The following is a 15,569-nucleotide window of genomic DNA, read 5'->3' on the forward strand; positions in this document are numbered from 1 at the left end:
TCCCTGGCCCAGGAACTTTTGCATGCTGCAGGTGCAGCACCACCACCGCACCCCCCCCCAAAAAAAAGAAAAAAGGAAAGAAAGGAAAAGAAAAAAGGAAGAAAGGAAAAAGGGGAAAAATAACAGGCGAGAGAGAATAAACCAGCAATTGAGTGAAATGACGGTAACTTTTCTTATAGTGTGCCAAAGAGGATCCATTCTCAAATTACAGGAAAATTAAGTCAAAGACCCAGTAGGGAGTTCCCGTCGTGGCACAGTGGTTAACGCATCCGACTAGGAACCATGAGGTTGCGGGTTTGGTCCCTGCCCTTGCTCAGTGGGTTAACAATCCGGCGTTGCCGTGAGCTGTGGTGTAGGTTGCAGACGTGGCTTGGATCCCGCGTTGCTATGGCTCTGGCATAGGCCAGCGGCTACAGCTCCGATTGGACCCCTAGCCTGGGAACCTCCATATGCTGTGGGAGCGGCCCAAAGAAATAGCAAAAAGACAAAACAAAACAAAACAAACAAACAAAAAAACCCCAGTAAGCACTGCTCCCTTAGAGAAAACAAAGTGACAGGGGCGTGTTATGTACTAATTTAAATAGTTTAGGTACTGAAAACTGCCAAGAGGATGTTTTTGTAATGCTGGCCCAATTAAAGAATTCTTGCCAAAAATGTGAGGTTTTTTTTTTTCTCCTCACAAGACTAAATCAAGTAAGATTTCAAAAGAAATACACTATCCAGAGCAGCTAGAAGTTAGCCAGTGGGAGAGTACAAATGGGTACGAGCTAGGAGCTAGTTCTGAGGTTTTTGCCTTTGATGGACCCTGTAGCTAACTAAGAAGCTTGCTACCTCGGCTGGGTCAATAAGTTTGCTTTGGGAGTTTGCATCGTGGCACAGCGGAAACGAATCCAACTAAGAACCATGAGGTTGTGTGTTTGATCCCTGGCCTCGCTCAGCGGGTTAAGGATCCCGAGTTGCCGTGAGCTGTGGTGTAGATGCGGCTCGGATCTGGAGTTGCTTGCTGTGACCGTGGTATAGGTTGGTGGCTACAGCTCCGATTAGTCCCCTAGCCTGGGAACCTCCATATGCCACAGGTGCAGCCCTAAAAAGACAAAAAAAAAATTAACAAAAAAAAAGTTTGCTTTAAACAACCCAGGGGATGACAACAGCTGCACAGCTGCTACCATTTAAATGCAGAGATAGTCTTATTGTTTGATTTGGAAAAAAGGAAAAGCCTAGGATGCCCGTATCCTAATTTGAGCACAAGCAGTAAGCCATTTTATAACCACCAGCAAAGCACTTGGCCTTCTGACCTTCACTCAAGTCAGCAAAGAAAAAGTGACTCAAAAAGAGAGTCTCAGTGAACAAATAAGACTCTCTACACCTGAGCCAAGCTCTCCTGAGCAAATGGTTCACGAATCAGACCAGCTGGCACAGATGCCCGGCTCAGCTGACATTGAGCCCATGCCCTGCAGAGGCTGCAGGTGGCCGGGCCACATGGGCTCTGCCCACAATGTTCCACGTGTCCCGGGGCTTCCAAATACTTACACTTCTTCTCTTTTCCATGTTTGCTTCTTCAGCTGCTTTCTGGTACCTTCAAAGAAGAAGGGGGGGAAAAGAGAATGTCCTCAAATTAAACTTATATTTTTACTCTTTCAATCTTTAAGAAAACCACTTCTGCACACCTATCTGCCAAGCAATTGTCTTTAATCGACTCTATCAGAAGAAGCAGAGAATGAGAGCAGTCCTCACTTCCTGGGCTGTTGCAGTCACCTGCTCTAAGAGAAAGAGCCAAGACGATGAGGTCAAATGCTGGGAAAGAACTGAATTAAGCAGAAAGTCTGGGGCTTAAGTCCCAATTCCATCACGTATTCACTGTGCTCTCGGGCAAGTCAACTTCTCTAACAGCCTCAGTTTTCTTATCTAGAAAAACAATCTGTTACAAAGCTGGGATGATCAAATGAGATCACGTGTATAAAAATGTTTTGGAATTAGTTAAAGGATATAGCCTTGCATTAACCCTAGTGTGCACATTTCCCCACCAGCAATGCCTCTGAAATCAGCATTCTTATCAACCAGTTGGTCAAGAGGTAGTCATACCACCAGTACCTGTGTGAACTTAGTCTAAGCTGCTGGTACTGTCGCTTTAGTTCAGTTAAATGAACCTGAAGATACTATACATGTTCTTTTTCTTTCCTTTTCTTTTTTTAGGGCTACTCCCATAGCAAATGGAAGGTCCCAGGTTAGGGGTTGAATCAGAGCTGTAGCTGCTGGCCCACAGCAATGTGGGATCCAAGCTGTGCCTGCAATCTACACCACAGCTCACAGCAATGTTGGATCCCCAACCCACTGAGCAAGGCCAGAGATCAAACCCACATCCTCATGGATACTAGTCAGGTTCATAACCTGCTGAGCCACAATAGGAACTCCTTAAAGGTCTTTAAAGAGATTACATTATAATTTGCCATTTTTTGGATTTGCCATTTAAAGAATTTTTTTTTCTTCTTTTTAGGGCCGCACCTCACAGCATATGGAGGATCCCAGGCTAAGGATCGAAGCTGAGCTAAGCTGCCGGCCTACGCCACAGTCACAGCAACACAGGATCCAAGCTGTGTCTGTGACCTACACCACAGCTCACACCAATGCCAGATCCTTAACCCACTGAGCGAGGCCAGGGATGGAACTTGCAACCTTGGATTCATTTCTGCTGGGCCACAACAGGAACTCCTAAAGAAATATTATTTTACTTTTTTATATGCCTAAGAATAACATGTGAGAAAAGCTTATATGTTAAGTAAGCATTAATCTTTTAAAAATTTTTTTTAATTTTTAATTTTATGGCCGCACCTGAGTCATATGGAAGGAAGTTCCCAGGCCAGGGATTGAACCTGAGCCTCAGCTGTGACCTACAGTGAAGCTTCAGTAACACAGGATCTTTTAAACCACTCTGCTGGGCCAGGGATAGAACCTGTGCCTCTGTGGTGACCCAGGCTGCTGCAGTCAGATTCTTAACCCAGTTGCCACAGTGGGAACTCCAAACATTGGTCTTTTTAATCAGCAGCAATTTTCCTTAGTGAGTCATAAAATAATGGCTCTGCCTAGAGTTGATAAGAGTCTTAGATTTGATAAGCAGGCTTATATAATTTTATTATTTTAAGTTTATTATTACTTTCATCATTTTATCATTTTTATTACTTGGTTCGGATATCCCTGAGAAACAACTGAAGCCCCAGGGCTTTTCAGGGAGATCAGGTTTTTCTCTACTTGAAGACAAAAAGAGGTTTGGGAGGTCCAGGCTACAGACCTTCACCTGGCTTCCTCGGGGCCTCTGAGTCAAGCATTGAAGGCAGCACCATCACTTGGACAATCCCCACCATGTGACTTCCTTGGGCCTGTATAAATGGAACTCACCAACCCAACCCTAGAAAAGGACACACTGAAAGGGCCACTTGCTCCCTATTTTAAGGCAGAATTTCAGAAGTCCCAAGGCATTTGGGCAAGAAAAAGGAGGTGAGACAAAAAGATAAAGAGAAGTAGAGGAAAGAGCCTATTCTTCTACCAAAACCAATTTGACCCATAAATACCTTTATAAACTCAGGACTTCCTTAGTATTTGTGTTAAACAGAACAACCTTATCCAATATGGAAGCCAGAGGAAAGTCCTGGATCGGTATCACTGCTTTACTGCTTCGTAACCTAGGTTATATCACTTCATTTACGTGGGCCTCATCTGAGAAACTGACTATGGGAGAGGATTTCTACGGTCTCTTCTAGTCCCATCACTGTTTAACTTTTTTTTTTTTCTTTTTTGGCTTTTTAGGGCCACACCTGTGACATATGGAAGTTCCCAGGCTAGGAGTTAAATCGGAGCTACGGCTGGGGGCCTATGCCACAGCCACAGCAACGTGGGATCCAAGCCATGTCTGCCACCTACATCACAGCAACACCAGATCCCCAACCCACTGAGTGAGGCCAGGGATGGAACCCACATCCTCATGGATCCTTATTGGATTCATTTCTGCTGAGCCACAATAGGAACTCCACTATTTAAATTTTTTTGTTTTGTTTTGTCTTTTTGCCATTTCTTGGGCCTCTCCCGAGGCATACGGGAGGTTCCCAGGCTAGGGGTCTAATTGGAGCTGTAGCCACCAGCCTACATCAGAGCCACAGCAACGCAGGATCCGAGCCTCGTCTATGACCTACACCACAGCTCACGGCAATGCCCGATCGTTAACCCACTGAGCAAGGGCAGGGATCGAACCCGTAACCTCATGGTTCCTAGTCAGATTCGTTAACCACTGCGCCACGACGGGAACTCCCTACTATTTAAATTTTTAACAATCAGATATCAGTATGAATCTCATTCACCAGAACGGACAATACTCTGCAAATGAGCAGAGCTTTCTTACAGGGTACGATAAAAGGACTTGCGGCATTTCTGTGATTTCATTGACCATAAATAGATTATGAAAGAAAATGGGATTAGAACTGCTATAAATCAAGTGACAAGCTGGAAAGATATTTGCAAATTATATTACAGATAAGAGGCTAATTTTCCTAAAGTGTAAAGAACTCTTACAATCAATAAGAAACTGACAAACAACTTAATAGAAAAATGGTCATGAATATAAACATATAGTTCACAGAAAATATCAAATGACTTAAACCATGAGGACATTCGACCTCAAAATGAAAACACAAACAACACTAAGAACATTTTTTAACATAGCAAGTATGAAAAACTTTTTTATTTTTGGCCATGCCTGTCACATATGGAAGTTCCCAAGCCAAGGACTGAATTCAATCCACAGTCATGACCCAAGCCACAGCAGTGATAACACTGGATCCTTAACCTACTGTGCCACAAGAGAACTCCAGGAAAAGGTTTTTTTTTAAAAAAAAAAAAAAAAGCTAATTTACTGAGGGAAATTATTCTATGAAAGTAATTTTGTCAATTTTACAAAAACTTCAAAATTACAAAAGCACAAATGCTACCTACCACTCACAAACTGTGTTTCCAGAAGTAATCCTCACACAAGCAAAAATGACTTTTATGTTAGATTATTTTTCATAGTCTTAACTGCAATAGCAATCAACTGAAGACAACCTGAATATCCATTAGCAGAATACGGGTAAATAAATTATAATGTGTTCATTCAATGAAATACTACATAGCTATATAAAGAACAGTCATGGTGGTGACTGTTGCACAACAATTCAAATGTACTTAATGCTACTGAAACGTATACTTAAAATGGTTAAAAGGGTATATTATATGTTATGTATATATTACCAAAAAATTTTTAAAAGACAATGTAGGAGTTCCCTGATAGACTAGTGGTTAAGGATCCATTGTTGTCACTGCTGTGGCTCAGGTTTGATCCTTGGCCCAGGAATTTATGCATGTCATGGGGTGTGGCCAAAATACAAACAAACAAAAGACAATGTAGTATTAGCATAAAGGCAGACACACAGATCAATGGAATGGAATAGAGACCCCAGAAATAAATCCTCACATATATGGTCAAAGGATTTTAACAAGATACCAAGAAAATCTATTGTGGAAAAAAGTTTTTTCAATAAATGATGCTGGAAAAAGTAGATTTCCACACGTAAGAAAAAAAAAATGAAGTTGGTCTCTTATACAAAAATTAAGTCAAAATAGATTAAGACTGAAGTATAAAAGTTAAAGCTATAAAATTCTTAGAAAAAACAAGGGCAAAGCCTCATGATATTGAATTTGGCAAAGAATTCTTGGAATGACACCAAAAGCACAGGCAATAAAAGAAAAAACTTGAGTTCCCACTGTGCTGCAGTATGTTAAGAATCTGAATGCAGTGGCTTGGGTTGCTGTGGAGGCACAGGTTCACTCCCTGGCCTGGCACAGTGGGTTAAGGGATCCAGTGTTGCTGCAGCTGTGGCATAGTTTGGGATATAATCCTTGGCCTGGGAACTTCCATATGCCATGTGTGCAGCCATAAAAAGGAAGGAAGGAAGGGAGGGAGGAAGGAAGGAAGAAAGGAAGAGAGAGAGAAGCTCAGCAAAATCTTTGCATTAAAGGACACTATCAAGAGTGAAAAGGCAACCCTGGAATGGCAGAAAATATTTGCAAATCATATATCTGACAAGGGATTGATATCCAAAATATACAATACCTATTTTATTTAATTTATTTTTGATCATTTTTGGCTGCCCTGTGGCTTATGGAGCTCACAGGCCAGGGATCAGATTGGAGCCACAATTTCGACCTAAGTTGCAACTGCGGCAATGCCAGATCCCTAACCCACTGTGCTGGGCCAGGGATCAGACCCACATCCCGGCAGCTTCCAAGATGCTGCCAATCCCGTTAGGAAAGAGTTGGAGCTTACTATTTTGTTTTATTTTATTTTATTTTATTTTATTTTATTTTATTTTATTTTATTTAACAGTCGCACCTGTGGCATAAGGAAGTTATCAAGCTAGGGGTCAAATTGGAGCTGCAGCTGCCAGTCTATGCTGCAGCCACAGCAATGTGGGATCTGAGCAGTACCTGGGACCTACAATGCAGCTTGCAGCAACACCAGATCCTTAACCCACTGAGCAAAGCCAGGGATCAAACTGGCATCCTCATGGATACTAGTTGGGTTCTTAACCTGCTGAGCCACAATGAGAACTCCTAAATATACAACATTTTAAAAATAATATTGCATTTTTAACAAGTAATATTGTATATACTACTCTGCATCTCCCTTTCTCCATTTTAGAACAGCTTCTTTTCATTCAAGAAATATGTTCTAAGCACTAGTGAGAGAAATAACCAAAAGAGACATAGTTTCCTGCTTTCAGAGAGCTTACAGCTTATATATTAAACACATATGTGCACGTGTATACACACACTTATATACATATATTTGCACTTATATAGTGATAAATCCCTCAAAGAAAAAGGACAGAGTATTATTAAGTAACCTAACAAAGGAACTTAATTGAGAAGGCGGGGTTGGGGAGTAGGAGTGCTGTGTCTGTGTGTGCGTACGTGTCTGTGTGTCAGAAGGCCTTGCTGAGGAAATGACCTTTAGGCTGAGATCTGAAGTTTGACCAGAAGGAGTCAGCCAGGCAAAACAAAGCAAGAAAAGCATTCCAGGCACAGAAAAGAGCACACACAAAGTCCCCAAGGCAAGAAAGTGTCTCATGCGTATAAGATACACAAAGAACTCCAGTGTTGTTGAAGTACACTGAGAAAGACAGAGTCAGGAGATGAGGCTGGGAGGCAAGAGATTTGTAGGCCATGCTAAGGATTTCATTTTTCTTTTTCTTTTTGGTCTTTTTAGGGCCATACCTGTAGCATATGGAAGTCCCCAGGCGAGGGGTCGAACTGAACTGCAGCTGCTAGCCTTCACCACAGCCACAGCAATGCCAGATCGGAGCCATGTCTGCGACCTACACCACAGCTCACAGCAATGCTGGATCTTTAACCCGCTGAGCGAGGCCAGGGATCAAACCTGCGTCCTCATGGATACTAGTCAGGGTCATTTCCGCTGAGCCACGATGGGAACTCCCTAGCCATGTTTTTAAAAGAGCACTGGATGCTGTGTGGAGAATGGACTGGCGGGGCCTGAAAATGGAGGTGGCAATAGTGAGAGATGATGCCGGCTTGGTCCAGGGTGGTGGCACTGCAGATAAAGTGAATGGACTCGAGATATGGTTCAGAAGCCGAATCAACAGCATTGGTAATGAGAGAAGGGGGAGAAAGAAGTCAAGAGCGATTCCCGGTTTCTGGCAGCTGAGTCAATGGAAGTACCATTCCCTGGAATGGGGACTCTGAAGGAGGAGCAGAGGTAGGGATGCGGAAGATGAAGCGTTCAGTGTTAGCATCCACTTGGCGGCGGCAGTGATGAAATAACATGTGTCTAGACCTCAAAATCGAGAACTGCGCTACTAACGTAAATTTACAACCTGTCTGTCCACAGATGGTACCAAAGCTGTGGAAGTAAGTGATATCATCCACAAAGAGCGTGTAGTGCAAGAAAAGGCCCCTACTCAGTCCTGGGGACTCCGATAATTAGCAGTCGGAAGACAAAGAAGAGGTGATAACAGAGAATGGGAGTAGACAGAAGTAGGAGGAAAACCAGGACTCCCAGAGAAGCCAAGAGAAGAAGAAACGTGGGAAGAAGGGCTGAGCGGTCATCGAAGACGAAGCCTAACAAACATCTTGATTTAGCAACACTCAGAAGCCTTTGGTAACCCTGGCAACCCTCTCCCTCTATAATTTATTAACCCACAGTCCTTTTAATGAGCACTTGTATTGTTTCCAGTTATCCATCACCACGTACCGCGCTGTGGTGAATGTCCTTCTACATACATATTTTTTCCCCACTTGTGCTAATGTATCTGTCTGAGAGAGTCCCTCGAAACGGCAATGCAGAGCAGAGTGGATTATAGCTAGAAAGGAACTTAGGACTGGCCTTGAATTTGTGTTTCCACACCCCCTGGGTAATCATCGACAGTATATTACAGCAATAATCCATATAGGAAAGCCAGAGCCAATCAGCAGACTGGCCTATTCTTAGCCAATTGTTTCTCCAAGGCACAGGGTATTTACACTGTGGTTAGTTGGGTAAATAAGCTTAGAGGTTCCCTTCCCTTTACTGTCTTAACTGAAACAGAGTTACAGAAGGTCAAAATAATTTTCATCTTTAGTCGTATTCTTTGAGCCCTGAGGCATCTGTAAGGCACAGATGTATACACCAATGTCTGTCTTGAATCGTGTTCTGAAACTCCCACTCAAATACCACCACTCTTGATGATCATTGTACGACTATAAATGTAATAAAATTCATTAAAAAAATCACCGACCCTTTATTTGTAATAAAGTGCTTGCTAAATAGTAGATGCACAGAGAGAAAGCTTCCAAAAACTGCTTTCTTCCGAGTTCCGTCCTTGGTACTTTTACATTTTGACTCTCAAAAGAGACACTGAGGCACAACACTTCTGAATTCAGTGTTGGATCAGGATTCAGGCCCTAGACTTTCCTCAGAGACACTCAGAGCAACCAGTATTATTCTGACACAAAATGTGAACGTCACTGATTGGGGGAGGGGAGATCTTTTCGAAGATCCAAATTTGAGGGAAAAAATATTTGCCATGAGATTTCTATAATTAAAATCTCCTTCCCTTCCCAGATCTTCTCATCCTCCAAGTCTCCTCTTCACATACAGAATTTAATCTTGCAACTGCTCATTAATGCTCAGCTGTGAGGCAGGCAGCTGATGGAGGATGCTAAAATTATCTGGGGAGTAATAACAGTGTCTCGAACTTTTCTAAGGCCAGAAAACAGAGTTCCTGAGCCATGACTCTTGCTCGTATGCCCTCTAATAGAGCAAAGGGAATCCTGAGCCAAAAAAAGGAAAATGGAAACTCCCAAGTTTTAGGCAATGTATTTTCTTCTGGAACAATTTCACCACTAAAATGTTACAGAAAAGGAAAGAAACTGACCAGGGAGATCTGAGGGTCATTTTTCCTTAACAAGGAAGAATGATCACAGAAAACTAAATATAAACTCTTCTTCCTTGGGCCTCTGGGATGGGTAAAGATATAACAAGAGTGGGAGGAGCAGTGACATGAGGGAAGAAGACACAGAGGCTGGAAGAGTTTTAAGTGTGTGAGATTAAGCTCTGCCACCATCTTGCCACATGATATTTAGTTATAACTACTGGACAGCAAGTTCCTTATTTGTCAGAGCAATGGAACAAAGGTTAGCCAGATCAGAGGTTCTTTATGCTGGAGATTCCTCTTTTCAAATGATAACTTAGAACCTAACATATAAAAGGGATCAAAGCAGGACCGCAGGGGTGGAAGGTCACAGGCTCAGCCCTTTAGATCTTCTGTCTTCTCAGAACTGGCCCGAGGTTCCTCTGAAGAACTCAATTAAGAGTTTGAAAACCACTGGGCTAGATTCCTTTCAACTCCAAAAATATGAGTCAAAGAGGAACCTTCTGCAAAGAAACCAAATTTTACCAAAAGAGTCAAATTTGATCAAGCAAAGGATTATGCTATGGGCTGTCATTGATGAAGGAATGACAAAGCTAGCCATTCAAAGTGACCTATCAAGAGTACCCTCCTCACTCAAATTTAATGATTTATATAGTATAGAGGCTTAGGAAAAGAAATATCTGGAGTTATAAAGTACTTGTGAGACACAAACTGTGATGCTAGAAAAATCACTCTTACACACAGATCCAAGTAAAACATTGTTAACAATTAGAAAGCCCAGCTAATCCTATAAACAGCAGCCAGATTAAGCTTCCTCCAAATATTTTTATTTTATTTTTTACTTTTTAGATTTTTGCTCTTTAGGGCCGCACCAGCAGCATATGGAAGTTCCCAGGCTAGGGGTCCAATCGAAGCTGCAGCTGCCAGCCTACACCACAGTCACAACAATGCAGGATCTGAGCCGCATCTGTGACCAGCACCATAGCTCATGGCAACGCCAGATCTTTTTTTTTTTTTTTTTTGTCTTTTTGCCATTTCTTGGGCCGCTCCTGTGGCATATGGAGGTTCCCAGGCTAGGGGTCCAATCGGAGCTGTAGCTGCCAGCCTACGCCAGAGACATAGCGACGCAGGATCCGAGCCGCGTCTGTGACCTACAACACAGCTCATGGCAACGCTGGAATCGTTAACCCACCGAGCAAGGGCAGGGATCGAACCTGCAACCTCATAGTTCCTAGTCAGATTCATTAACCACTGCGCCACGACGGGAACTCCGCAACGCCAAATCTTTAACCCACTGAGCGAGGCCAGGGATTGAACCTGCATTCTCATGGATCCTAGTCGGGTTTGTTAACCACTGAGCCACAAAAGGAACTCCCCAAATACCATTTTTATATTAGTTTCTGACCACAAATCTCCCAAGGCTTCCTACAGTCTCTGTTTTCTTCTTTTTTCTTTTTACAGCTGTACCTGCCGTATATGGAAGTTCGAGGCTAGGGATCGAATCAGCTGCAGGCCTATGTCGTAGCCGAGCCACATCTGAGACCCATGCTGCAGCTTGCGGCAACACAGGATCCTTAACCCACTGAACAACGTCAGGGATCGAACCCACATCTATGCGAACATGGACAGTATGCTGGGTTCTTAACCTGCTGAGCCACAATGGGAACTCCCTACATACTCTTAATTAGGATTGTATAGGATTTACTAATTCCAAACCCCATAATAGAGAGTGTTTCAAAATAAGAGAAAATCAGATCAGTAGGTGTTATAAGTAGAAGTTAATATATGCTTTGTGGGGAGTTCCCGTTAACAAATCCAACAAGGAACCATGAGGTTGCAGGTTCGATCCCTGGCCTTGCTCAGTGGGTTAAGGATCCAGCGCTGCCATGAGCTGTGGTGTAGGTCTCAGACGTGGCTCAGATCCCGCATTGCTGTGGCCCTGGCAAAGGCTGGCAGCTATAGCTCCGATTGGACCCCTAGCCTGGGAACCTCCATATGCTGAGGGTGCGGCCCTAGAAAATACAAAAAACAAACAAACAAACAAACAAAAAAACATATATATATGCTTTGTGGAAAACAGTCTTGCAATCTGCTTGGGAACCTCCTGTGAGTGAATCCTCAAAGCAGAATCAGCAATATGTCTCCAGAGTACAAAACCTGGAGAAGAACTCAGGCTGATTCTCTCGTTTTCACCATCTTAAGTGCATATCAGGCCCTGTCCCATTTCTATGCCTTATCTCCTATCTCTCCCCTTCCTCTGCAATGTCACCAGCATCCTCCCAGCTTACCAAATAAAATTCTATTCATCCTTCTAAACTAGTTTGATAATAGGATATATGCATCAGAAGAAAAACACTGGACAGAAACAAATCAAAATATTAACTCGGGTAGGTTACTCTCTGTCCCTCAGTGTTCTCAATTCTAAACAGGGATAACATCCATCCCTCATGTGGTTTTTATTAGGATTAGAATAGTATCTATTGGAGTTCTCATCGTGACTCAGCGAAAATGAATCTGACTAGCGTCCATGAGGACGCAGGTTCGATCCCTGGCCTTGCTCAGTGGGTTAAGGATCCAGTGTTGCTGTGAGCTGTGGCGTAGGTCTCAGACGTGGCTCAGATCTGGCATTGCTGTGAGCTGTGGTGTAGGCCAGTGGTGATAGTTCCCATTGGACCCCTAGTCTAGGAACCTCCATGTGGCCCTAAACAGACAAAAAAAAAAAAAAAAAGAATAGTATCTATTTCCATCAAGAGTCTAACAGAGTACCTGGCACACTGATTCTGAGTAACGGATTCTGGATTTACAGTTTTGCATAATTGCCATTTGCCCTGATAATCTTCATGGAGAAAAGACAGTCACCATACTATGCTATAAGAAGGTGGCCTCTAAGGTCTCTGTGCTTTCTCTCCACAAGATTAAGAAGCCCTTGGAATTAAGGACGAAGCGTTGTCACTGCTGTGGCGTGCATTCGATCCCTGGCCCAGGAATTTCTGCATGCTGCAGGCATGGCCAAAAAAAAAAAAAAAACTTAAAAAGCTTAAGAAGCCCCTAAAATGAGCAGCTATTTCCAACTTCCTTTCATCAATGCTACCTCTGGACCCAAAGGCTCTATCCTGAGAACAGGCTGGAATGGACAATGACAGAATAAAGGAGTGGGATGGGAACTGAGGAAGAGGTAAGAGTTTCACTGAAGTGACTGACTGAGTTAGGCAGGGAAGGAAGTGAGGCCAGGAAAGGGACTGTCATCCATGGCCAGGGAGTCCCGGGTTGGCCAAAGAGCAGGGTCAGGGAGAATAAGAAAGCGGAACAAGTGGAAGAACAGGAAGCTCATCAGAGAGCAGGTTTTCCAAATGCACATTTCAGAGATGCCTTCTGGGGGATGACAAGGTTGAGACTAGATACAGGGGCGTGGCAGACAATGTCCAGGCAGAAGAAGTAGGGAAGATCAAGATATGATGAGTCTGAGTTCCCGTCATGGCGTAGTGGTTAATGAATCCGACTAGGAACCATGAGGTTGTGGGTTCTATCCCTGGCCTTGCTCAGTGGGTTAAGGATCCAGTGTTGCTGTGAGCTGTGGTGCAGGTCACAGTCGCAGCTCGGATTCCGCGTTGCTGTGGCTGTGGTATAGGCCGGAGGCTACAGCTTCCATTCGGCCCCTAGCCTGGGAACCTCCATATGCCGTGGGTGAGGCCCTAGAAAAGACAAAAAGACAAAAAAAAAAAAAAAAGAAATGATGAGTATGAAGTATCAGAGTGGCCATGGGCCAGTGATTCCACACTGGGGATACTTCCTGCCCCAAGGGAAATTAGGAATTGTGTGGGGATCTTGTTGGGCTTTCTCCCTTCCACACTTCATCCCCGATTTTTGTTGTTGTTGTCACAATTTCACCGGGGTGCTACAAGTTTTTTTGGAGGAAGGCAAATGAGGAACATCCTACACAAGGAAGATCTGCCTAATCCAAAAGGTCCAAAGCACCCCCACTGAGAAACATGGAGAAGAATACAAAGTTGGCAGCCAGCAGTCCCCAGGAAAGGCAAGGAGCTTGGCACGCCTCTGCAAAGACAGGGAGGATATGACAAGTAGAATGTCGTTAGACACAAACCACAGGTTTACAACTTCAGAACACGGCAAAACAAACAAACAAAAACAATGGATGGGAAACAGAAATGGAGACCAGGGGAGTGGCAACCTGGCAACCCCAAAATATCGTGGGGGGAGTGGCCCCACGATATTTCAGGGAAGCGAAGCATGTGGGGTTTTTTTGTTGTTGTTGTTGTTTTTTTTTTTTTTTTGGTCTTTTTGCCTTTTCTAGGGCTGCACCTGCAGCATATGGAGGTTCCCAGGCTAGGGGTCAAATCAGAGCTGTAGCCACTGGCCTACGCCAGAGCCACAGCAACTTGGGATCCGAGCCGTGTTTGCAACCTGCACCTCAGCTTATAGCAACACCGGATCCTTAACCCACTGAGCAAGGCCAAGGATCGAACCTGAAACCTCATGGTTCCTAGTTGGATTCGTTAACCACTGCGCCACGACAGGAACTCCTAAACAAATCTTTTTTTTGGTCTTTAGGGCCACTCCTGAAGCATATGGAGATTCCCAGGCTAGGGGTTGAATTGGAAATGTAGCCACCAGCCTATACCACAGCCACTGCAACTCGGGATCTGAACCACGTCTACTATCTACACCACAGTTCATGGCAACACTGGATCCTTAACCCACTGAGCGAGACCAGGGATCAAACTTGCGTCCTAATGGATGCTGGTCAGATTTGTTTCCAATGCACCGCAATGGGAACTCCAAAGCATGTGTTAAGAGAGCAGGTACTCCTCAGAGACAGAATGAATGTCAAGGGAAAATCAAGTTCAGTGAAAGAGAAGTTGGGCTAGGGAGGGTGAAGAGGGTAAGAAAGTGAAGTTTCTCTGCAGAACAAGGGAGAGAAATTTCCAAGTCCCATTAATCACATCTCAACACTGTCTCAAATCCTTCCCTTTCTTTCCTCTCCTGCTGCCCCCCACCCTCAACAGCTTTCACTGGGTTCTCAAGGGAGCCTCACAATTTGTCTCCATGCTATCAAGCTCTCACCTTCCCAATATACCTTTTACATTGTTGCCAGAAGCATCTTTCTAAATACAAGCCTGATCACAAAAACCTTCGATTCTTTCTGTTGTTTATCTAATCCTAAACTTGGCATGGCACTTGAGGCCTTCCATCATCTGGCCTAACTGAACTGTACCAGTCCCTTCACCCTTCTGTATTTCTCCATGGCTGACTGCTTGCTTTCTTAGTCCCTTTATTCATGTTCAGCTTCCACAACCCTTTACTTGAACCTCCTATCATAAACCTTATTTGTTCTGCTTTGTGTTCAACTTCATGGCTTTGAGGGTTTTTTGTTTGTTTGTTTTGTTTTGTTTTTGTCTTTTGTCTTTTGTCCTTTTTAGGGCTGCATCCGCAGCATATGGAGGTTCCCAGGCTAGGGGTCTAATCAGAGCTGCAGCTGCCGCCCTACACCACAGCCACAGCAACGCCAGATCCGAGCTGTGTCTGTGATCCACACCACAGCTCATGGAAATGCCGGATCCTCAACCCACTGAGCGAGGCCAGGGATCGAACCTGCAACCTCATGGTTCCTAGTTGGATTCGTTTCCGCTGCACCACAACGGGAACTCTGGCTTTGAGTTTTTAAGTCCATCTCTTTCACTACTACTACCTTCCCTGAAGGTAAAAATCACTGAGATACTTGTTAACAACACAAACTTCTGGGCCGCATCCTGGACACGTCGAATCAGGATTTTTAAGGGAGGAGTCTGAGAAGCCATACAGGATGGTTTAAAAACATGTCCCCCCAAATCTCTGACATTTTGACATTCCCACCAAAAGGTAGAGTCAAATCCCCCTCCCTCTGAATATAAGCCAGCCTTAAGTGATTCACTTCTAATGAAGAGAATATGGCAAAAATGATCCCGTGTAACATCTGAGGTTGGCCTTAAAACGCTACACAACTCCTGGCCCTGACTCCCTTCCTTCTTTGTTCCCTTCTTCCCTCCCTCTCTCTCTGGACTTGCTCTTGGAACCCAGCCAAGCAAGCCAAGCAGCCACATGGAAAAGCCATGTGAAGGT

The 15,569-nt window shown here is 43.9% G+C and overlaps 1 protein-coding gene across 19 annotated transcripts in view; it reads right to left on the reverse strand.

The window, feature by feature from the left end:
- Positions 1–15,569, reverse strand: part of LIMA1 (LIM domain and actin binding 1) — a 102,150-nt gene that overhangs the window by 52,250 nt on the left and 34,331 nt on the right. For 12 of the 19 annotated variants that reach the window (XM_021090874.2, XM_021090873.2, XM_021090869.2 and 9 more), the window contains 1 exon segment: positions 1,531–1,576. The exons of the other annotated variants lie outside the window; for them this stretch is intronic. In XM_021090874.2, the coding sequence (XP_020946533.2) occupies positions 1,531–1,576 (46 nt within the window). 19 annotated transcript variants of the gene reach the window in all.

Source organism: Sus scrofa, chromosome 5 (genome assembly GCF_054392235.1).
Source record: "Sus scrofa isolate SSC_HxYL_T2T_F1_AM1 chromosome 5, Sscrofa_HxYL_maternal_Yorkshire_Landrace_v2.0, whole genome shotgun sequence".
Taxonomy (NCBI): Eukaryota; Metazoa; Chordata; class Mammalia; order Artiodactyla; family Suidae; genus Sus; species Sus scrofa.